We start from the raw sequence: 23,922 nt of genomic DNA, 5'->3' as shown, positions 1-23,922 counted from the left end.
ATTAGGGCTGTGAATAGTAATAATCGAGGCAGGTGCTGTTATCGTCAAATAAAATGTCATTATGGTCTGAATAATAAGTGACATAGGTGCAATTATCTTCAAATAAAATATCAATAAATACATTGTCTTTTAATACTTATTTATGTTTCATTTGTCTAACTCTGTCAAGCAGCCGTGGGTCTGTTGGAAGGTGCGACGTAAATCCTACTTATTATTATTATTATTCAAAATGTGTGGTCTGAATACTATTGAGTGTGGCAGGTGCTATTATCTTAAAATAAAATAAAACTTAACACATTCTTTGTTTACACATTTTTAATGATTTTCACCAACAGAATGCATATTTGTCAAAATCAAGTTCTGAATGCTGTACAAAACACACAAACAAACAAAACAAAACGATTGTACTGAAATGAACTCGTCGACTCGAAGCAATCATACACATTAGGTCAAGTCGAGACCAGACAGTGCAGCCAGCTCTCTGCTTCTCCCTATATTTACCTAACAAGGCAATAATGAAGTATGTACAAATGCATAGAGATTGTATTCAAGCACTATATTTTATCACAATTAGATGCATAGAGGATCCAGCATATAACACAGGTCAGTGTCACCAAAAGACTATTCATGCTTCCAGACACAGCAAATGCAAGTCAATAAATATGATTGAACACCAGTTTTAAAAAGTAGGAAGCAAAGAATGACTTCCCTTTGGAATCAAGTAGAAAAATAGTTGGACTTTCAGTACCAATGTTTAACATAAACAATTCACTTCTGAAGATATGCATCTGGTAATAAATACACATGTAAGTTGATCCCACATATGTGACTTTCTAGAGAGAAAAATCATAAAATCAACGTACGAAAGCCAAGAACAGACTGAATGATTTAACTTTATCATGGTATCTCAAGATTATGATTTAATTATTTGATGACCTATTCTGGGCTGCAACTAATGATAATAACATAAATGATAGAAAATGTCAAAAATTCGGAAACGGTACACATTGCATGATTTGTGTGACCAACAGTCCTAAAACAAAGTTACAAAATGTTATAATGTTCTGCATTTGTGCTCGAAAAAAATCTATGTGAGGCAATTATTTTTATTATTATAGTATTATTTTATTTTACTAAATCAAAATCTCCAATATAACTACTACTACTATAACCAACAAGAAAATCAACTTGTAATCTGCAATAGTCGGTAAAATTCAGGATTCATTGATAGTGGAAATAATTGTTAAATGCAGCCCTTTTTTAAACCAGAATACTTCATGAGCTAACAGATGCAGCTTAATTTTGAATAATGTTTGTGCAAAAATACACACACAGACAAATGGATTCGATGAAAACAATTCAGACCAAACTGTACCCTACAAGTGCTAAAATTCGTATTAGCAAAGAAAATGAAAAAGGGACAAAGTGTGCGTGTGTGTGTGTGTGTGTGTGGCAAACAACATCAGGAAAAACGTTTTCTACAAAGATGACACATTCTGCCCTGTCCATTAGTGCATTATAACTTGAGCAGCATAAAACCATGCACCGATTAGCAGTCGAGACAAACAGTCATGAGTGTGTGTAAGAATCTTTGTGCCATTGTCTTGCGTCTCTGTCTCTGTCTCTACCTCGATCCCTATCTCTGTCTCTTTCCCTGTCCTTGTGCCTTTCTCTATCTCTCTCTTTGTCTCTATCTCTATCTCTGTCTTTCTCTCTGTCTCTGTCTCTCTCTCTTTCTCTGTCTCTGCCGTGGTGATGATGGTAGTTGTGTTGATTGTGTACGGGATAGTGCTCCGCGTGGTGTGTCCGCGGTGGAATGTGCTGGTGATGCCTGTGCTGCCGATTGCGTTCATTGTGCTCCTGCTCATAGTCCTCTTCGACGTGTGGCTGACTGTTGCCACGGTGATGCTGATGGTGGTGGTGGTGATGCTGGTGGTTGCTGTTATGATGGTGGTGGTTGTTGCCCCGGTGGTTGTAGCGAGCCTCCTCCTTGTCCTCCTCCACCAGATCCTCCGCCTCCTCCTCCCTCTCCTCGGGCAGGGGCCTGCGGGGAGGCCTCTGGCTGTAATCCCTGCTCGACTGTACTTCCATGCCACCGGGTGTCTGGCTGTGCTGGGTGTTACTGTGGTTCTCCATCCGGCGGTGGTGGTGATGGTGATGGTGGTGGGTGTGCTGGGGTCTCTTTGGTTCATTCTTAAGGAGCCGCTCCTCCTCCTCTTTTTGGCCCACCTCCGCCCTCTGCTCCTGGGCCTGGGCTGAAGGGGGGTCGGGGTCTAGGTGGTTCTCACGGGAACCCTTCCTCTTGGGGGCTGCTGACTTTTTGTTCTTCTGCTCATCCTGGAAGAAAACAATGCAACATATCATCCGACTATAGTCACACCACATACGTACTATACATGTTTTCACATTCAAGCTGTCACACATTTGTATTTTCAAGTCCATACACACAAAGTCAGATATACACACACAGCGGCTGTTATGGAGGCAGCTGGCCCACATGTGCTTATTGGCAGCCTCACCAGAGGCAATTAGGATATTCTTGGATGATAATACTCAGATTTATCAAGGGACCTTGGAACGCACAGTGCAGCCTTTCTGCAACCGACTCATTAGCTGCCTCAGGCTTCTCTGGAACAACTGTTTATTCTTTTTCTATTTCACTATATAATCAATATAGTTTTTTGCTATATTGATAGATTATTCGATTTTTTGATGACTTAACGAAATGAAGATAAATGTTAGTAACTTCGCCAAAAGGTATTTAAGGTTATAGAGGACGATAAGAAAATAAGACAAGCTAACATTAAAGCAACACTATGCAACTTGTACTGAGCAACAGCGCCCTCTGCAGCCACAAATGGTGATTGATTGTTATGGGTTCCATGTCAGAGCGAACAAGTGTTTTTCATGTACAGAAAAAACAACAACGTGTTGAGTGGAGCTTTGACTGCGTCGTCCTGCTCTCTGAACTGAAACACAACTGAGTGGTGGATATTACCCATGATCCCCGGCTTCCTGAACCAGAAGAGCTGCTGCTGTTACATATGCATTAAACTATGTTCAGAATTCTTAATTTTTTTAGAGTTTCCTCACTGTATATCAGCCATACGCTGGTTTTTAATGACTTCTAAGTCTTTTTTTAACTGATCTGCGTTACTGCAGTGAATGGTGGAAATGCAGCTACAGTAGGATTTGAAGGTATCTCACTCACCAGAGGTAGATCTATCTCATTTCAGCGACTTTCCAGTGGAGTAGGATGAGGAGAAATGAAATGAAAATGTTAGATGAAAGAATGAAAACAAATACAGACGCAGCACACTGCGATTTTCTTTCGTTACTATTCAAGTTTATCCATATTCAGCAGATTCTGATACAGATGATGTGAATGGGATGAGATGAGATGACAGTATGAATGATATTATATTCTATAACTTTTATTGTGCACGTAGTTTTTCCCCTGCATGTGTACAGCATGTTTCTGTGTTTGATCTACCGGCTTTCCTGTAGGATTGGTGGGCAGTGTATTCTCGGCCAGCTTGGCCACCAGTGAGTTGGCAGCCTCCATTTCTGGTGGATGAGTGGCTCTCCAGTAAGACTCCAGATAATCAGCAATGTGCTCACAGGCGTCTGTTAGCTGGTTTTCATCTAAGATGACGTCAAACATTTCCTTTAGAGAAACACAAACAAAGAAAAGAAAATAAGTAAAAGACCAACAACGAACACCCCTGTAACTGGCACAGTATTTTAAAATCAAACGTTCTTGCAGTGAGGTTCAGACAAAGAGATGTAAGGAAATGAGGTCATGATAAAAAGGGGAGACCCAGATGAACAGTGACATGAACATTCAGTGAAGACTTTGAATTTGGCATCAAAGAGAAATATGCTGAATTCAAATAGACTGTGACTAAAAATACTGAAATCAGCTTATACAACCATGAATCATGTAAAGCTGCAACATCCTCTAAATTACCAGGAAAGAAAACTACTGTGTTGTCATTGTTTCGTCAATAGTAGCTACGGCTCTTCGCAAACGTTTCAACTTTAATTGAAGAAACAAATCCAAATGTATACTTCTAGACATGAAGTGAGACATCAAACATATGAACCACTATCGTTCCATCCATCTATTCATTCATTCAGCCTTCATTAACTCCCACTGCACCAATTTTATGCAGGGGCCACTAGATGGCACTCACAGGCGGACACTGGGCGAGCTTGTCTGCTGCCACCATCTGAACGTTAAGATGTTTGGTCTGAGACTTCCCTCTCGTCTTGATCAGTCTGGTCAACACCTACACAACAGGAGTGGAGACAATGAAATGAAAGAAGGACAGAGTAACTCTTCGTATTTTACAGGAACGTAGGATACATAATACTGTTCATAGAACTGAGGAACCAAATCAGTCCAAAAGAAGGTGGTCGCTCACATTTTGGAAAAACGTTTTCCATCTAATTCTACAGAGCTCTCAAGTTAAGCTTACTTTCGGTGAGGAGATCTTGACGTAGACGAGGATTGGAGCCAGGGAGGTCTTAGCCACCTGGAGAGGGTGATTGACTGTGTCTGCATCCAGAATCACCAGCTGCAGGCTGCGTGCCAGCTCAAAGATACGCTCCACCTCGCCCTGGATCTGAGCTAAACAAGCACACAGTCAAAGAAGGACGTGAACATCAGGAAATCCGTCAGTTGTGCATCTTTCATTTCCTTGTTTACATGTAAAACAGGACGACACATCACGTATGAGCATGTATTGATAACACACACATTGTGCAACTGCATGTCATTTTTAACTACTGTACAAACACCTTTATACATGTCTGCATTAGAGAGTTGATGGTGTTTTCAATTTTTTTTTGTTTGAATCAAGATCCAGAGATGTGAATTAAAACTAAAATACTTTGCATATTTCATTTTTTTAAAGTTTAACTGCCAAACAAGGTATTTGGTTGGAGATTTAAAAAAAAAAAGTCATATGTTGAGAAATGTCAATCTCAATTTATTCGATTTTCTGGAACTTTCAAGCACATTTTACGATGTTCTTCAACAGAAGGAGGAGCTTGTGATGAAACTGTGTTGTCAACAATGTCACATGTTGGTCTCTTCAACATAAAGGACACTTGGGACTTCATGCTGCATTGTTTCTATGTATGAATTTAAGAAAAGTTTGTGATATTCATGTTTCTGCTGAAAAATAACTAAAATAACAAGCAAAAAGTAGAGCAACTCATATGACACAGGATGAATAGCTCATACAAATAAGCAGTGCCTCATTAATGAGAGTAACAAATTAAATGGTGTGTATTTATGTGTTGCTGTGTAACTAATCCAAAAGAGACAGCAGGATGTTACACTCATAGGGTGAGTAATTCACAGATAGGCCACTAGAGGGATTTCAGCGAGGATGGGCACAGAGGAGTTTCTTTATTCTGGTGTTTAAGAAATATAACAGACAATTATATCTGAAATATTTGTAAACCCACTACAACAAATAATCTGGATCAAAGACAACAAGTCAAAACAGTGGCATGACAGTGGATTCTGGTGCTGATATGAGGTGACGAGAGGAGGAACAGGGAGGAAGGTGAGGATACTCAAACACACATGGGCTACCAGAGCGTTCAGTCATACATACCGGCAGCATCTGGGATCAGAGAGCAATGAGAAAGACAAGAGTAGAGAAAACCAAGTAAATCTTTTCCCCTTTCATTCTGTCTCCCTCTAACCAAGAGGACCAGTTACGACTATACTACTGTACAAAGTCACTGTGGCAAAGACATTCTTCAATTAAGTCTATAGCTGCTGTCAGACATGAGGACTGAAGTCTAAACTCTGGATATTCTCCTGAAGTCATCCGGAAGGGCCGTACGTGAGATTTCAAATGTACGAGTTAGTTGCTCCGGACTTTCTCCAGAGTTTTTTCTGCCAGCACCCGAATAAAAACTCCAGAGAATGTCCGAGTGAGCTCATGTGAGACTAAAATCTCTGTAGAATTCACCGTGAGCTAGTGGGCACGTTGATGAAGTTTCTATCACGCAACAGACATAAAACTGATAAAAAACAAAAACAATACAAAGATCTCAGGACTAATAACAAAGTCATGCACACACAGACAAAAATGTCAACTTCATTTTCTGCAGCAGGATTTATACGTCATGCCCTGACTGATGATATCATTTTACGGAGTCCATCCGGACAACATCTTTGCAGTGTTCATGTAAAAAGAAAAATCTTGTCAACCTAAACAGTGTTTCAATAAGATTAAGAAAAAGTCTGACACATTCATTTATTTCAGTCAGATTAAGTTGTTTGTTTCGGCCTTATTAGAGTTAGAAGTGGGTGATGTTTGCCACAGGGGACAGTAGAACGAGTACTAGACAATTAAAGTTATTTTGCAGTAAAGTCCGACCATCTGGAATCTGTATACTGATAAAAGATTATTTGCCACAGCTGCAGGCTGCAGGTTAGGATGAATTAAGCCATCATACATCATTGTGCACTTTAGGATCTGGTTTCCTGTCTGAAACTGCCTTCAACTATTATTCAATTTTTTAAATCTAGCTCAGCATGATCTCACCACGTATTTAAATGATTTTATATATTTTAATATTTTTTTTTTTTTTACAATTTCTCATCTGTAACATTTCTATTCTTGTATCTGTGCTTTAATCATGTGTAATCTTCAAGTAACTTTTGTTTCCTATTTGTTTGCTTTTCCTCCGCAGTGGAGGTTCTATTTGTTTGTCTATTAGTTAGTATGATTATGATTATGATTATTATTGTTGTTATTATTATCTCTTGCTTCCTGCTGCTGATGTTTTCCCTCCACTAGACGACTGCTCTACCAGAGTTGGCTCAGAGCGCAGTAGAGCCGCTTTCTCCTACTTTGTTCCCTGGTCATGAAATAACCTGCGGAAATCTCTTCAGCTTAATGATTGTGTCTCCCAAGGAGAAATCAAAGCTCTGATAAAAACTGCAGAGTGCAAAAGCTTTCTCTAAGATGTCTCATTTATCGTTTGTCTCTTATCTGTTTTTTAAAATGCTCTATTTTCCTTAATTGTTCCTTGTCTGATTAGATATCTTGAAATAGTGTGTTATCTCGGGAATTCCTGGTTAAATAAAAACTAAAAGTGAAATAAAAAGTGAAATCAAACGCACCTAAATGGGAGCGGGTGTTGGACCGGTCCATTAAGGCCTTTTTGCCGGGGTTGTTGAGGATGGAGCGTTTAGCCAGAGAGATGTCTGCTGTGACTCGTGTGATACTGATTCTGGAGAGGAGACACAGTGAATAGCATTATAACTGTCAGGCTTTCCATCAAGTTCTATTTTATTATAAAGGTGCGACACTGAAGAATGCAATGAGAACTTACCTGCCTTCAAATCGATGTTTTAAAAAGTCAAATAGAGCTTTTTGCATCATATCTGTAACCTGGAATTAGACAGAAAACATGGAGTTTAAATGCAAAGTCCCTTTCACACAGAAATTCCAATATTTCTTTGAAAACTGGAATCGGGTCTCTCAGATTTGACAGCATCTTCATGAATCAAAGAGGATTAGGAGCGAAGATAGAGTGTGTGAGGGAGACTCACCTCTAAGCCCTTCAGTGATGGTCCCATTAGAACCACAGGACGCATTGTAGGCACTACATCATACATAGCCACCTGCTCCCCCTACAGCCACAGGAACACAGGATTCATTCACTATATTAGATGAAGTATCTATATGTATAAGCACTGCAAGCAACACATCACTAATAGTCCTCATACTTGGTGTTTCTGAGAATATCTACACACAATAAAAGTCACTTACCGGTTTCTTTTTCACTTGCTGATTGGCTGTGCATAGAGAAAGGTAACAGAGGAGCCTGATGTTAACTCACCAATCATACAAACTGACAACAAGCTGTCTCATCAAACAGTTCAGCTCCCACTGACCTTGTGAGGGAGGAGTGTATTTCTTTGAGTTCATATCTTGAGCGGGTTGAGCAGCTGCTTTACTGAAGTTTTGAGAGAAAAGTCCAGAATTACTGTAGCTCACGTTTAATCTTTTCCCACTCAAACAAAAAAACATGACTGTCTTTATAATTCCAACCCTTCAGTTATGATTAATAAAGATCACTTTCGCTCTGTGCTTTCAGTATCTCTTTAAATCGACTCATGAGACACAGCTGTATAAAGAGTCCAGAGTAAATCCCTTGAAGTGAGGCCGTTTTACATAATGCTGAAATTAATAGAAACCAAAGGGAAATGCATTAAAAACACCAGGACCTGTAAAATCACTGGTGTGGTCCCATCATCTTTTGAATCTTTAATTAAAACTGATGTTTCTTTTGATCGAGATAATGCAACAGTGAGATGATAAGGTTATAGCCGGCCTGTACGGATTATGACTATTTTTTTGATTTGTTTAAATATTCTACGAACGTTTTCAAAAAACGTCAGCTGAATACTTAAATAACATACAGTATAATCCTACATGCTACATACTTGGCTAAGGCCTTGGCAGCCTTCCTCGCCTGCACTTCTCTTCTGATGAGGATGGTTTCCAGGTTGACTGGACTGGGGACGAAGCCCACCACACCATCCTCCTTCACCGGCCGTCCGATCCACCATTCATTGTTAAACTTCTGGAAGTTAAAAACAAAAAGATCTGAATGTAAATGATGCCCTTCATATCTTCATTATTGCATTTTATGTCTTTGTTATCTACTTTTTTCTCTTTTATCAACGTTGTGTGTGTTTGTTTCAAACCTCTTTGACGTGCAGGAAGTCTCTGGACTCGAAGGTGACGGCCTGGCCCGGTACGGGGACGTTGTCGTCGTCTGCTGGAGTGTAAGAGAAGTTGCAGCGAACGGCGAATGCAACAGGCTTGTACTGGATACATGGGACAGGTGTTCAGAACAAAATGTTACTACTAATGACACCATCATCTTAATCCATAAACTTCACCAACACACACGTGCTCACTCAAATTCTAATTAATAAAAGAAAATGTAATGATTTGTTTTTCTCAGAGGTAATCTCAACTAATAATGAACTAATAATAACGTGTGCACAGTATTTTCCAGATGATTTATCCATTGGCTGATAAAAATCAGCTGACTAATAAATAATAAAAATATGGACTTTGTTGATCAGTTTCAGTTACAGGATGCTGGTATTAAACTTTGCTGACACACTCTCATGTCTTTGTCTTGAATCTAACAGAGACACTGTTAAAGTTGTCTCTAAACCCCTGTGCTTTTTATGACACGTCAAAAAGTCTGCTGTGAAAAACGAAAACTGCATCGTCCTCTTTGTCGCTCAGCAGCTTCCTCCCGACTGAACGCCTGTTGGTGCTGTAATCCTATCACAGTCAAATGTCAGCGGCGTGCGGATGAGGCTGCTAATTACTCCACTTTGAAAAGATGAGGCGGAGGAGGAGGCTGCAGGGTTGGGGGGGACGGACGGACGGGCAGAGGGTGTTTGCCGCCTAATTACGAAGCACCAGCGGGAGCACATTAAATCTGTGGGGGAGGATTTAATTCAATATTCAATGGGACGTGTGTCAGCAGAGTTTGATATGAGCTGTGACGTTTGGATGTTTCTGTGTGTAATGTTTTTTCGTGGTCATTATATCTATAACAACTGATTACATTTACCCAATGAGAACCTGCAGTCAACTTGAAGTGGCCTGAAATGAACCCTCCACCACGGCTCCCTCATTGTTGTACTTATCATCATTACTATGTCTATTTTATTTTCTTATTAAATTTTATTCTTGCCCCGATAAATTGTGTCCAAAAAATTTAATTTAATGATTAATCAGGAAATCTGAGAAAAATGGGTTTCTTATAGTAAAAACAGTACAAACTAAGTAAAAAAAATCTAGTTAAGTATTTAACACATCAGAGCAATTATCCATATCCTTTATTATTATCCTTCTCCAGTTGTTGAGCACATAAAAAGATGAAAAGGATAAAGACCCCAATAACTAATTTTAACGGCCGAATATTGCTCTGCTAATCCAATGTCCTGATGTCTGTGTTTGCTGTCTGTGATGTAATCACGTCCTTGAGAGCAGCCTCTCTGAAAAATGAGTCTGCGCTGGCAGCGGCGGGTCGGGTCGGCTGAGACCGCGATGCAGTGAAGTGAAGAAGTACCTTGGCCTTCTCCAGCTGCACCTGAGCATTTCTCTCCTCGACGAAGTCCAAATCGTGACGCTCTCCCTGCAGAGGAGACACAGTGATGACAGTTAGATCCCTTCATTGCAGTGTGTTACAGACTGATTCAGCAACGTAGTCTATTTGTACTACTCTGATAATAATCAATTGTTAAATCAATAATTAAATCCAAAATTCAAGTGGAGATTTGCTGCTTTTCTTTATCATATAATAATAATAATCATCATCATCATATTATCACAATATACAATAATCATTAGTTGCAGCACCAGGACAGCTTTCAGAAGACGTCTTTCTTCTTAAGACTGGCTTGATAAATAAGACAGTATCAGTGTTTTACCTATAGGACGTAAAAAAAAACGCTAATTACAATTAGTTTGTCGCATCAATTCCGCAAAATGTCTTTCAACCGCCGCCCTAATTCAAACTGACTGAGCACCATCACCACTGAGCTTATGGCCTGTTACTCATGCCTCCTCGTTCTCTGTTTCTTTTCTCAGAGCCCTCCTGTCATTAACTGTCAAGACATGTTGCAGCAGATCCCTCCAGGGATGCTCAGGTTTATGTGCCATGTGTCCCAGAGATTAGATTGTCCCCTCAAAGACATGGTAATTAATGCCCTCTGTGTCGTAGCCAGGAGGTGGCACAGCCCTCTGCGTCAATCTGGAACTCCTGATACACACTTGCATCCCAAAGTCACAAATCAGCCCTCTCTGTTGTAGACAGGCTGCTCAGTCTGATCAGGCATCCTGCATCCTTCAATATTCTCAAACCAAATCAATTGTTAGCACACAAAGGAATATATTATATTTTGTGCATATTAATGACATAGAACTTATTAGCTTTACTATTTCATAATATATCTTACTTATATTTCAATCTTTTTGTTCTACCTATTCACACCTTTGTTACTTTACACTTCCTTCGACACCTGTATCCAAAGCATCTTTCTGTCTGTTGTGATAAAACACTGCACGACAGAAAACGATTCCTTTAGTTCTGTGTAATTTTGGTTCAGAGTGCAGACCAGAGTCACACTGACTGACAGATAACTTCTGAATAAACATATTTTGGTTTATTCTAACATCCTGTAATGTTGTACTTTGGCAACCAGAGGATATCAGAGTAAAATGTATTGTATTTCATTCACAAAACAAGAACTTGCACACTCCCTGCTTCCTAAAAGTTATGTTCAGATAAACCTGCTTTGCATAAGAAAATATGTTTTGTAAGACATGTCCTGCTTTTTGATCGAGCATCTCTATCTACCAACCAACCAAACAAATCAATCAATCAACCAGACTTTATCAAACAAAGTGCTTCACACTATTAAAACCCTATTAAAAAAGTCAGAGTGGGTTTCTGTTCTGAGGTTGACTTTCACTTGAAACACCTGAGGGTTCCAGAGGTTCATAGGTTAAAGGTAAATCTGATAAATAGGTGAGACCAAGACCATTAAGAGCTTTACAAACCAATTATAACAGGTCGCCAGTGCAGAGACTTTGAAATTGGTGTAATGTGTGCGTTACTTTGACTCTGCCTTTGACAATGATGGATTATGCAGTTTGGAATTATCCTAGGCCAAATAGCTGTGATGGAACTATCTTCAACTCCATGAAAACTCGGCTTTAATCGCTTGTATGAAAAAAGTAAAGTGAGAAAAGTGAGGGAGAGAGGTGTAGGAAGGGAGGTCGAGAGTGGGTGTGAAGGAGGCGAGAGAGAAAAGAAGAGAAGAGTCGACAAGTGAGGTGAGGACACTTGTTGAATGGAAGGAAGAAGAAAGAAGACTAACTGTGTTTCCAGACTGACCCTGGAGCACATTTTGGAGGTGGTATGACAAAGGCAATGGGAAAATATGTTTAAAAGTGAATTTGTTCACTGTGATGTGAACTGACACCAGGGACATGTTTGTTTGAGTTTGAAAAGTTTCACTTTGAGGGTTTTCAGGCTGGATAATGAATTTTAGAATCAAAAACAGTATAAGTGGCTTGTCTCTATTCTTTCCCGCCGTACGCGAGGAGGATCTGTAATAGTTCTGTTATTTGAAGTTACAGAATACCCATGGGTCTGAAGCATACACTGTATATAAAGATGGACGACGCGTCTCCACTTCCTCCTACTATTAAGCCCAAATACCTGCACAGTAGAGTCTGCACAGTAGTGATCACGGGATGGAGCCATGATATTTCTACAGCATCAAGTAACACATCTAAACTAAACTTACCATACAAATGAACACTTGAGTGTGATAAAATAACAGAAACCATCTTTGAGAAACATTTATTTGATATGTCCTTGACTTTTTAGTTTGACTCGTGTCCCATCAACTAACCAGGAGGAGGTGGGGTTTATGACCCATACTGCAGCCAGGCAGCAGGGGGCGATCGAGACACTCTGGAGAACAATGATGTCGCCCATCTTTAAATACTGTCTATGGTTGCAGTGATTGACATGGGTCCTAAAATGCTTTGCACAGCATCACAAGAAAATAAAGCTTTCAAATAATAAAAACATTTTTGGGGAAAAAGCAAAATAGAAACGATAAATTACTCAGAAAGATAAACTGAAATAAACTGAAAACGTCCGCAACATAGGAGAGAAAGAATTAATTAATTAAATTACTATATTAACGTTAAATGTAATACATTCTCAAGGAGGATGAGGACATGATGTGTTAACCAGGTCGGCCAGTGTTGGTGACTGAAGCAGAAAAGCAGGAGGATGCAGTGGAGACAATGTGACGACAGAGAATTCAACATGACGGCAACGGAAAAAGAGGAGGAGGAGGAAGTAAATCTCCCTGGGGCAGAATTATGCCCAGGCATGGCTTTTTGTTTACCCATGACTGGTGTAGACATCTGTTCGCACAGCAACCGCCTCTCCTGCAGGCCAATGTCACCGGGCCAACAGGACAAAACGCCCTCGCTGAATTATTAAACAGTAATGAGCTCAATACTGCAGGTGACTTAAAGATGTCTACTGTCTGAGAGGAGGGAAGCAAAACGTAGGCAGTTACGTGAATTATTGATATGATTTCTTTACCCAAGATAAAAAGTCATTCTTTAGATTCGTGTATAGTGTGAAAATGTCAATATTTACCATCTTATCTTTAACTTTATGTGCAGGTGTGAGGAGCGTGGATGATGAAAAACCTAGTGTGACGATGTCATGGAGCAGAATGGGATCATGGGAGTGGGAGATCATCCGTTACCTTGAACAAAATTGTCAATTTCTCTGAGCTTGAAAATCGTTGGAAACATTTTGGATAATTTAAGAACACAATTCAATAAAATATACAACATATATCCAGTCTTTTTTAGAAATTTAAATAAAGAGTTGTTATACTCCATATACTCTTTAAGAGTCTCCTGGAGGTTGAATTTTTTGTTTCAGTCTTTTCTTCAAACTCTTAACCTCCCTCATCCCATCTCCACATCTTCACCTCCCGCTCCTTCGCCAATGCCCCGCCCCTTCCCGTCGGAGAGCCATCCCAGCCCATTAGCGTGATTACGTGGCTTCGAGAGGTGGGCGGAGGAGGGCGGAGGACAAGGATGATGTGAACGAGCGAAGCCACGCGCTCTCCTGTGCAACCTGAAGGTGACTCCTCTCCCTCGCAAAAAAGCGTCTACACAGCTCTATCAGCACATGCCAGAGGAGTACATTAGGAAAGCAGCGTCTGATTGGGGAGATTGACTGCATCTCTAAAGTAAAATAATCAGCGCCATCGAGTCGCCAGGAGCCAGCTGGCGGCCCTGGACTGCTGCGCTTCCCCCAGAGAACAAACTGTTCTCTGCACGAGGACTCAAAGAAAGGCTGAGATAAAACTAATTTAAAGCACTTCATCCAAAATCTTCATATCCCGTTTTATTGCTGATTTTATTTATGTAGTTTATGGCCTTAAATGAAAAAACACTGAAAATGAAACGTATAAGAAACAACCTGTAGCAGAGGCCCAGATGCTTTCAGTCACCTTTATGTAAAACACTTAAGAACACTCACATTACAGTGACACTAAACACTCCCACCGCTCAGTCTCAGTTAGACACAGTATCCACTGCTGCTGTGCTTTATTGGAGCCGTTAAATTACCTGACGTACAATAGTCAGACGCAGCAGTTAGTCCTCACCCTTTATCTCTTTTTCTCTCGTAAAACCAAACGTAGTGTTAAAAATAATATTTATAATAAAGTATAAATCTCATTCGATTGGCTGGACCAAGGTTGTTTGTCAAGTGAGGAATGGACGATGGAGGTGAGGAAAGAAACCACTGTCACTTACCAGCTCGGAAAACAACCGCTCAGGAAAGATTTATTTTTGTATCTACAGTGTTTTAGTGTTATAGAAAGCTACTGAACAAGCTGGTTGGTTTTACAAATTCACGCCTGGGAAACTACTCCCCTGAGAGACTGTCTCCCACATAGTGGATGAGAGAGTCCCGAACAAGACGGAATATAAGCAACACAAGTTTTAACACTATTACACAGAATGCAAACAAAGTCAGATTTTAGACAAAAACCCTACACCTGGTGTACTTCACAGCCGTTAAGTTGGTGAATAAAATGTCATAAGTATTGAAAAGGAATGAAAGGTAAAATTATGCTTTGATGTACTTTTGTGACATTATTTGGAGCTTTAAAGGGTTTTTAATGCAAAGTTGAAAGCTGCGACAGTGATGAATCAAATGTCTCCGCACTAGGGTAGAAATAGTCTCTGAGCGGAAATCCATCAATCCATCAATCCATCAATCCATCAATCCATCAATCCATCAATCATCAATTCATCAATTCATCAATTCATCAATCCATCCATCACCTCCAGGTTTGGCAGCAGATACTATGTTATACACTTATACCATCTATCCTGATGCACAATCCCTCAACAAATGGGGAGTCGTTTCCTTGGCAACCATTGAGCGAAATATGCAACCCCAGCATAAATGACTCCCACTGATGAAAATACTTTAATTTATATGCTGTGATCCTTAGAGAAATACACAAATAAAGAAAAACTCTGACTCTACATCCCCATGGACTGATTAAAGCCGCTGTAATTGAGCAGTACATGTAAATCTGTGGGAGATCCATCGCCGGGCTGTGGAATTGACAGATCTCCACAGAGAACGTCTGTATAATTGGGTCAGCTGGGCAGCATTCAACTGCGCTGCTGGTGTACTTCTCACATGTGAATGTCAAACATCACTCTCGTTCAGGACGGCAACACGCTAGTGAACAAATACACACAAAAACAATGTGTTTTCTCATTGACAAGTAGACTGATACACACACACACACACTAAAAGTGATAAATAAGCATTTTAACCTGTCCTAGAGGAACAGGAAGGAATCCAATCTAATGATGTAATCAGTAACATCATATTTTCTTCTTACCCTGCATAGTATGTGCATCTTTCTCACACAGCTCAGACTGATCCAGCTTCACATCAGAGTCCACATGGACGCAGCAGTAAACTACGTGAACCGACTGAGGGTTCATCCCAGTGCCTGATGAAGAGTGGGTGGGCACTGGGCAGACCACAGGAGGTGGAGGTGTGTGTGTGTGATGTGATGTGAGATGCAGTGTGCATGTGTGCTCTTGCGTCCTGCACCTTGCTGGCTGCTCCCCAGGTGCAGACGTCATCTATGTCTCATTTGCAGCCACGAAAAGACGACTAGGCTGAAGAGTTTCCACTTCAGTGCACAGCGGCTCCAGTGGGAACAGATCTGAGATGCCTCTCGCCCAGAGTCTCTTGTAACGTAAGGTGAATTGAAAAGTTTGTGGAAGACAGTGAGCTCTGAAGTTTGCAGTGTGGAGTGATCATGAGCAGAGCCATCCAGGAGCAGTTAGGTTTATCATGCTGGATTTTAATTTGGTGCATCTCAACTAGTGAGCGGGGAGGATTAGCTTCTGTGAACACGCGTGTAAATGTACATGCTCGGTCATGTGAACATGTTTGTAAAATTACATTTTCAAAACTTCAGTCTGAAACCAGGGTGGAAATAAATACTCCGGTGGAAGATGAGCGATATGATCTAAAATCATCGTATCATAACACAAATCAACAGTCCCTTCAAAATTCCCATGTCACAAATCTTCCACTAAGTTTTGATGGAAATCATTTAAGTCGTTTTTTGCAGATCCTGCAGATAACAAGCCAACAAGCCAACAAACAAACAAACAGATGGAAAGAGGTGATGGCTAAACTTCCCTGGCGTAGGAAAATATCTTGGACAGGAACATTTGCTAATTGACCATTTATTCAGCCTGATAATTGGGTTAGAAATGTTCACCTGATGACCACAGACTGTTGAGGTTGACGTGCGGATACATTCCTGGACAGAAGACTAATAACCTTCATTAAAACCTTGCTGCTGAGCCTAAGTGGATAAATCCCTGCATTAGAAAGGACAAAAACCGTGTCTGCTTACCAAACACCCTTTACTACAGTTTGTTGTCTGTAGAGCAGGTCACTGATCTAATTGTGACTAATTTCCTGACGGCCCTCCAATGAGCTGCTGGCACTGAGCCCAGCTGTTTGCCTCCGTCTGTAGCCGAAGATCAGCGAAATTGTTTCTGATAACTCTGATCCTCTCGCTGCTAGTTTACTTCTGTTGTGTTATTCTGTTCATGACTCTGTCTCTTAGTAATTACCAGCCCGTTCATTTGCATGCACTGCGTTCCAGCCCCGGTCTTCTGCCTGATCAGCTGCTCAGCATCATCTGTCAGAAGGAGACTGGCCCTGCGCCCTCGGCCTGATGCTACCACAGAGCAGATATATCCAGTCTGGCACTGCCACCTTTACTTTGGCATGAGCCGCCGTCTTTGGCATTAAAGGCTACATCAGGACACTTTACTCCAATTATTTTTGATTTTACGATTCTTAAAAATCCACTCCTCCGCTATAGGGGAGGCGGGATTTATGAACTACACTGCAGCCGGCCACCAGGGGGCAGTTGAGATGATTTGGCTTCACTTTTGGGGAGCTGTCATGTCATCCATTCAGTCTTAAAGTTAGCCATGCATGCTAATGTTTGTGAAAGGCTGTAGAACTCCTTCTCGCTGAGATGTGATTGGACAGATAACAGTTTGTGGGAGGGGCTCAGCAAACAGTCAATACCTTTTTGGGTCATTTCTTGTAGTGTAGTGTGTTCAGGCCATAGAGTGTGAATACAGATGGACGACATGACCGCTACCCAAAAGTGAAGCCAAAGCATCTTGATGGCCTCCTGGTGGCTGGCTGCAATATATGTCATAAACCCTGCCTCCTCCATGTTCGTGAATGGGGTATGGATCAAACTAAAAAGTTAGACCAAAACAATAAGCGGTCAGATCTGGGATATATTAGATTAATTTCTGGAGAGTGGGAGGAAGACCTGTGCTCCATCTTTATTTACAATGGTTCAGGCCTTTTACCTTGAACAAAAAGGTGATGATGCCAGAGTAACATAACATTATCTACAATTTCTACATCAATGTACATTGACTCCTCGCCCCTGCAGAGAAAATCTGCACATTTAAAGAACCATAAAAAGAAAAAAAAGATTTGTCTCAAAGAAAAGAAGCAGCCGAGACTAAATTAGAAAAATCTGGAGAATTACAGGGGAAAAGGAAATGTGTATGTTCTCTCTCTCTCTCTCTCTCTCTCTCTCTCTGGGTCATGATTGTCTCTGAGTAAGGAGATTAAGATAGCATGCGTCAATCTAGGATTTAGAGAGAGAGAGACAAATGCAAACTCCTCACAGACGGCCAACACTGCTGCTCGGTCTGCGTGTGCTCAGCCGCCCTGGCGCTCATCAGATAGAGACACAATAGCTGCATTAATATCATCGATACCACTTAATTCCTGGCTTGCACGGCTCCTGTAAGAGATATGTTTCATCCACGTTTCCGAGATGGCAAGTCCCCCTGCTCCTCTGCACTGCGCAGCATTGTGATGCAACATGATTAGGGTTGGTTGAGGACGTGTGTGTGTGTGTGTGTGCGTGTGTGAGGATTATAAAAAACATTTTGCCAACCGCTCCGTTATGATTTTGCAGCGTGGCTCCTATTGAACCACCACCACCACTGTCACCTCTGTCTCTCTTCTGCAATATGCAAAAGTTTCTGCATCTGATTTTTTGTCATGTTAGACGCAAACAATTAGATTTACAGTAGATGGGGAAATTAAAAACAATACAAGTGTAGATTTGGAAATAGTCCTAATCCCAACGGAAAGATCTTTACGTAAGTATTCCTCTGGAACTTTCCACACAGCTCCAGTGCCTCATTGCTCCACTTCCTGCCTGGAAGAGGAGCATGTATGTGGATGTAATGCCCCACTAACAGCTACTAAGAGGCTTTTCCTATTCTGGGTAACACGTAGTGGGCCGGCACTAACCACCCCACTGAAATCCAAGACAGTAGGCCATCTACAGGTTTCCTCAAGCCCCACTTTGTGCCTGCTATTCCTCTAAAGTGTGAACACTCTGGTTATTTCCACATCCTGCAGATTCTAAACATTCATTTGGAGTCTTGTTTCTGGCCACCTGGTGAATGAAGCCCCTGTGTTCACCATCCCTCAGCGGTGATTTGTTCTCCACCACATCCTGAAGGAAATATCAGGCTCTTTCGCTGCTAACTGCTCCACTGTGTTCATTATGTTCTTTGGATTTTAGGAAATAAGAATTGCAGCTCAGGAAATCTAAAACTGTGCACTGGTCAGAATATGTTTTCATCCAGACGGTTAAAACAGTCTTTAAAGGATTCTGTAAATAACCCCCCCAGCAGCAGTAAATGGTGTTCAACAATCCAGTGACTTGAATGTTAATGGTAATACATGAGAAGCATAAACGAACTGGAAAATACATAATTTGACTCATAAAATGTGAGGTAATCATATGGAAGTAAACCCTCAATGCACTTCCTACACCTATAACTTAAAACCTCCTTCATACATGAAGGGAATATAATTCCAAATGTGCCAAGTTTCATTTCCTGTACCTTGAACACACCATCACACAAAGTTGAACAAACGGGCAAGAAAAGCGATTTAATCCACCTGATCTTTACAGGCCACCGGTTATGCAACCTTCCCTGTGAAGCCTGGTGCTCTTCACTTGGACACATGGTATAATACATGCATGTGGATATGCATCGCTCTCTGCCCCTGCGCATTGTGAGTGCAATGATGTGGAAAGGCCTCACACTAGGATTAACGCCCTGTGCAACAGATGGTGCATTCTCCTATCCTTCCTGTTCACACACACACACACTCACACTCACAAACGCGCACGCAAGGAGGCACACACACACACACACACACACACACACACACACACACACACATGAAAAAAAAAACACAAGACCTCGTATATTTTACCTTTTTCTTGGGTGGCATGATGAGTAAAGCAGTCCGCGCGTGTTATTCCACCCACAAATTACCGTTCACCTGGCTCCATGAAGTGTTCCATGGACGAGTGTGCCATGAGCCTGGATCTACCTCTGGGACAGGTGAATGTGGCCGAGGATAAAATGTCACCAAGCCCGCCTTTCTTTACGCGCAGTTTCGTGCGTAAAGGTGAGAGACGTCCCGAGCAGCCGAGACGCACAGAACACCGCCGGAGACGAGTTGCGTGAGGGGTTTCACTTTAAGTCCTTATTGTGTGTTGAGTGATGTTACCCTCTCCCGAGTCCTGGGGTATTAAAGGCTTATTTCTCTGCGCGGCATCTGTTGCGCCGCACACCGCTCACTCTGACCTCAAGCACCGAGGAAGGTGTCCGACCGCTCCGCGCTGCCCGGGACTGCTAAACACTGCAAAGTGAGGGATGTCCCATTAGTGGTGCTGACCACAGTTAGGTTGGCTCCCTCCTCTGCGCGTGTGAGGTCTGATTAGTGCGTGCATGTGTGAGTGCATGCGTGTGCCTGTGTGTGTGTGTGTGCATCCAAAGTTTCCGGGGTTTGGCTGCACAAATGTGAGTATCACCACTGCCAGGCATCAGAATAGGACGATGAAATTGGAAAGCAATGCATTATTCCTCTGGGTGCCACATTACAGTAAATCACAACAGACAAACACAGTCTTCATCATCCACTGAGGAAGCATGATACTCTCTCAGCCCATTGGCTCACTGTCATTATGTCACTACTTAAAACTTTGCCAAGTATCAGTCACACTCACACAGAAGCTGCTTACTCAGATACTGTATTTCAGTTGAGATTGATGTAGTTTTACTCCAATTACCAGATATTTACACTTTGGACTAATTCACCTGAAGCTGCAATCTCTTAAAACCAAGTATCGTAAAATGTGTAACAAGGAGATGGACTTTGCAATTAATTGTTTTTATCACTGAGTGGTAAGGAGTTTATTTTGTTTTTATATTTTCAGAAAATAAGGAGAAAAGATTCCTGGTGAAAAGTGGAAACGACAAGATCAGCAGACTGATATCTCAATACCCAAAGAAAAGAAATACGTGTGGCTATAGTTTCCTAACCAACTAAATGTGTAAGAAAGAAAACATGTTTTTGTGCCTGTGTTTACATTACTGAAGTTTCGCATACAAGAATTTTCCCTTAATGCATCCCTGACTACTTCCTCCATCACTGTTTAAAGTTAAGCAACACTGCATGTCCATTAATCAGTGCGGCCTTTGACCCGGGCAGCCAGGCAGAGGACGTCAGCAGACGGTCAAGCACCAGAGTCACCAGGGAGATCAGTGTTACATAAGGGAGAATGAAAAAGAAATGCAAAGCTGTAATCAGCTGGTCCGGGCTGTGACACTGACTTCTGGGTGAGACACACATCTGGACCACTACACTCACATGCAGGCAACAGATCCACACACACACACACATCACTGTCCTTATCGATATCTGTGCCGCTTCAGAAAGAAAATAAATAATTCTTCTTGCCAGGTCCCAACATTTAGCCCATGACCTGGGATTGAACCAGACTCGGGGGCTTTGCTCAATCTGCTCCCTGACACCTCAAATCTCCTCCAGCAGGAGCCAGCTCTCCTCATGTGCCAACACAACACTCCAGCAGAGTCCAGAGCACAACTGTGGAGATGTTACATAAGGCCGTCTGATTACTCTACACATGAAATACATTAAAAAGCTGAAATATTCTCAGTAATCCAAACCCACTGAACCAGTTGTATGGCCTGTTTCCATTGAAACACCATGACGCCCCGTGCAAAGTATGTGAACGCGAGTCTCTTAACCCAACAGATGTTAAATGATGCATATTCAGTCTCTGTGAGAGTTTTGAATATAATCACTGCCGATATCAACTGTTGAGAAAACAAATTCACCTCAAGGATCATTTAGTAGGTGTTTGGAAGCTTTCGATCATGCGGCATGATCTTCATCATCAGATGTGCCTGAACAGAAGTTTACATTTTCATTTTACTTCCACGATGGAATCCTTAAAAATTCTTGGAAGAAAGACAGTGGAAAGCAATAGTTTAAAAGTGCTCGAAAACTAAATGAAATTCCCTGATGTGGAGGTTACACCTGACATTCTATTGGTTGGGGAATATTGTCAGACTGCACAGGAAAAAAAATCCAAGCGCAGCAGCAAAAAAATCCAATGGCAGAGGAGAAATCCGAGCGCAGACGTTTTACGCAAATGTTTCTGAACCTGGAGCGCAGGAAATCGCAGAGTTTGAGCGCAAGCAGAGCAAATCCAAGCACAAGCAGAAGCTATGTGAGAGTGTACACAGGGATTTGAGTGAAAGCATTACAAAATCTGAATGTGAAATTAATAAGTCCTGCTCTCAAACTGAAAAAACCTAGAAAAAAAACATGCATGACAGCTCAGTTGAGTGATAAAAATCGTGTGATATGATTAAACATTCGATCATTGTTATCTGAACTGCTGAAGTTCATTTTGTTGAACTTTCTTAACGATAGAAAAGGTGGTTGACAGAACTATTTAACTCCAGGTCCGTTTATGTGCTTGTTCTGGAACTTTTGACAGTATCACACGCGCCTAATCAGCAGAATGTGTTTGCTCAGTCCTCATCCAAGTGTAGATGTCAAAAGTTTCTCAGCAGAATCACAAAATGTTTTACCCACAAGTGAGCAAACTGCATGTGGTGACGAGGCCTGTGTGGAGACGCTGAAAGCTCCAGAACAGGCGACTGAGTGAACCTTGAGTCCAGATTGTTTTTCGTCAAATTCAGTTTCAGTTTTCGTCCACGGAGCCACTGACACAGAATCTCATAAAGCTCAAGCCTCTCATCTCAGCCCCCTTGTGCACATCACACATGTTCATGTGCACACGTAGATAAACAAACATCTGTCCCTAAGCTTATGTGTGTTTATATATAGATATGCAGATATGTATGTACTGTATGTGTCAAGCTGGGGCAAGTGGTGCAGGGTGGAGATGGATGTCGTGCAAGATTTCAGGCAAAGCTTTAGAGCTCAGACTCCCAGAGAAATCACACACATGCTCTGATCTAAAAAAAAATATTACTATTGGTAGCAAATGGACAGAACAGATCTCAATCATAGCATCATAGCTAATACGTATCGATTAGAGGATTAAGATCGCTACTTGGTGTGAATCTCTTTGGATTTTGTTCTTGAGCTTTCGACTGCACAGCTGTTGGACACATCAAGTCATGAAAAACAATGTTATTCATTTTTCTGTTTTCTACCTGGAATCCTGAATTACTCTGATGAAATATGCTTCATCTGTGGTCATGACGCAGATCTTTGTTTTGGTAAAGTCCAAACTGCTGCATGTGAAATTCCTGACCGTGTTTATAGCAATCAGGAGAGTAAAATACAGCCAAATATATCAAATTCCAAAGCAGATAAAGCTGACAGAAATGAAAAAAGCACTCAAACTGAACTAATATAATCCATCAACAGCCCTCCCCCAACCGACCAGGCACAGAGGCAAAGTACTCACCCAGGAGACATTTTTGTTCTTGGGCCCTTTTGACATGGCTTGCAGGCGGAGGAGGCCGAGGGCCCAACTCCTCCCGATGCACTCAGCGTCCTCACACACACATGCACACACACCGCAGACGCCAGTCCCCCTTCAGCAGCAGAAGCAGCAGCCTGCCCAGCGATGGAGACGCGCTTTTCATTTGACGTCCTCCACCGTTTCCCCCGTGCCAACAAACCTCACCAGATTTACATCTGCCTGGACCATCGCCCTCCAATCACACCACGGATAAACACGATCCAAAACTGACTCCAGAAGGAGGAGGAGGAGGAGTGGGAGCGAGAGAGGAACAAAGACAAGATAACTCCACAAAGTGTCCGTTAGAGGCAGGAATAGAACACGCAGAAAAGTTTCTTCAGTATTCCCTCTGAATCCTCCTCTTTCTCCTCCTTGTCAGTGGCCGACTGCTCCCTTCAAATTCATAAACCCTGTATGAATATGCCACCAGACATCTGGCTGATGCCCCTCCTCCCGTGGCCGGAGGCTGGGGCCAGCAAACGGCCAATCCTGCCCTCCTGACATCTGGGAGAGGCGAGATTGAGAAGTCATGGATGGAAGGGAAAGACGTCGGGAATGAAAGAATGGGGCGACAAAATGATGAATTTGAGAAGAGAGAGCTTTGGGAACGCAAAAGCAAAGAGACAGAGAGATAGAGATGGAGGGATAGTGAGTGAGGAAGCAGCAGCAGGTGATGGAGTGGAGGAGGGTGGACAGACAACTGGAGAGGGCTGGTCCGTTCAGGGCAGGACAGATTGGACAGGTTACTGATCCCAAACATGAGATTAAAGAAAATGTAAAAAAAAGCATGTTAGAGTGTATTGGTTGTT

General features: G+C 41.7%; 1 protein-coding gene across 2 annotated transcripts; it reads right to left on the bottom strand.

Annotated features, from left to right (window-relative positions):
- Positions 1-300: 300 nt before the first annotated feature.
- Positions 301-20,081, bottom strand: cacnb2b (calcium channel, voltage-dependent, beta 2b). 2 transcript variants are annotated; one of them, XM_035169214.2, is made up of 14 exons: positions 19,513-20,076; positions 10,138-10,203; positions 8,747-8,869; positions 8,483-8,622; positions 7,931-7,992; positions 7,806-7,831; positions 7,586-7,666; positions 7,366-7,424; positions 7,154-7,263; positions 5,631-5,639; positions 4,482-4,633; positions 4,197-4,292; positions 3,494-3,667; positions 301-2,337 (listed from the first exon to the last, which is right to left on the bottom strand). In XM_035169214.2, the coding sequence occupies exons 1-14, from the start codon at positions 19,528-19,530 to the stop codon at positions 1,570-1,572; spliced, it is 1,884 nt and encodes a 627-aa protein (XP_035025105.1). In that variant the 5' UTR covers positions 19,531-20,076; the 3' UTR covers positions 301-1,569. The 2 variants fall into 2 exon arrangements, with proteins under 2 accessions (XP_035025105.1, XP_035025106.1); XM_035169215.2 differs by lacking the exon at positions 5,631-5,639 and having other exon boundaries at positions 19,513-20,081.
- Positions 20,082-23,922: the final 3,841 nt, after the last annotated feature.

The sequence above is a fragment of the Hippoglossus stenolepis genome, chromosome 11 (assembly GCF_022539355.2).
Source record: "Hippoglossus stenolepis isolate QCI-W04-F060 chromosome 11, HSTE1.2, whole genome shotgun sequence".
NCBI lineage: Eukaryota > Metazoa > Chordata > Actinopteri > Pleuronectiformes > Pleuronectidae > Hippoglossus > Hippoglossus stenolepis.
This window is presented reverse-complemented; position numbering and strand designations above follow the sequence as displayed.

Coding starts and splice junctions, on each gene's coding strand:
- cacnb2b (XM_035169214.2), bottom strand. Junction 7,993..8,482: donor GCTGCCAAGGCCTTAGCCAA/GTATGTAGCATG, acceptor TCAAAACTTCAG/TAAAGCAGCTGCTCAACCCG. Junction 2,338..3,493: donor CCAATCCTACAGGAAAGCCG/GTAGATCAAACA, acceptor GTTTTCTTCCAG/GATGAGCAGAAGAACAAAAA.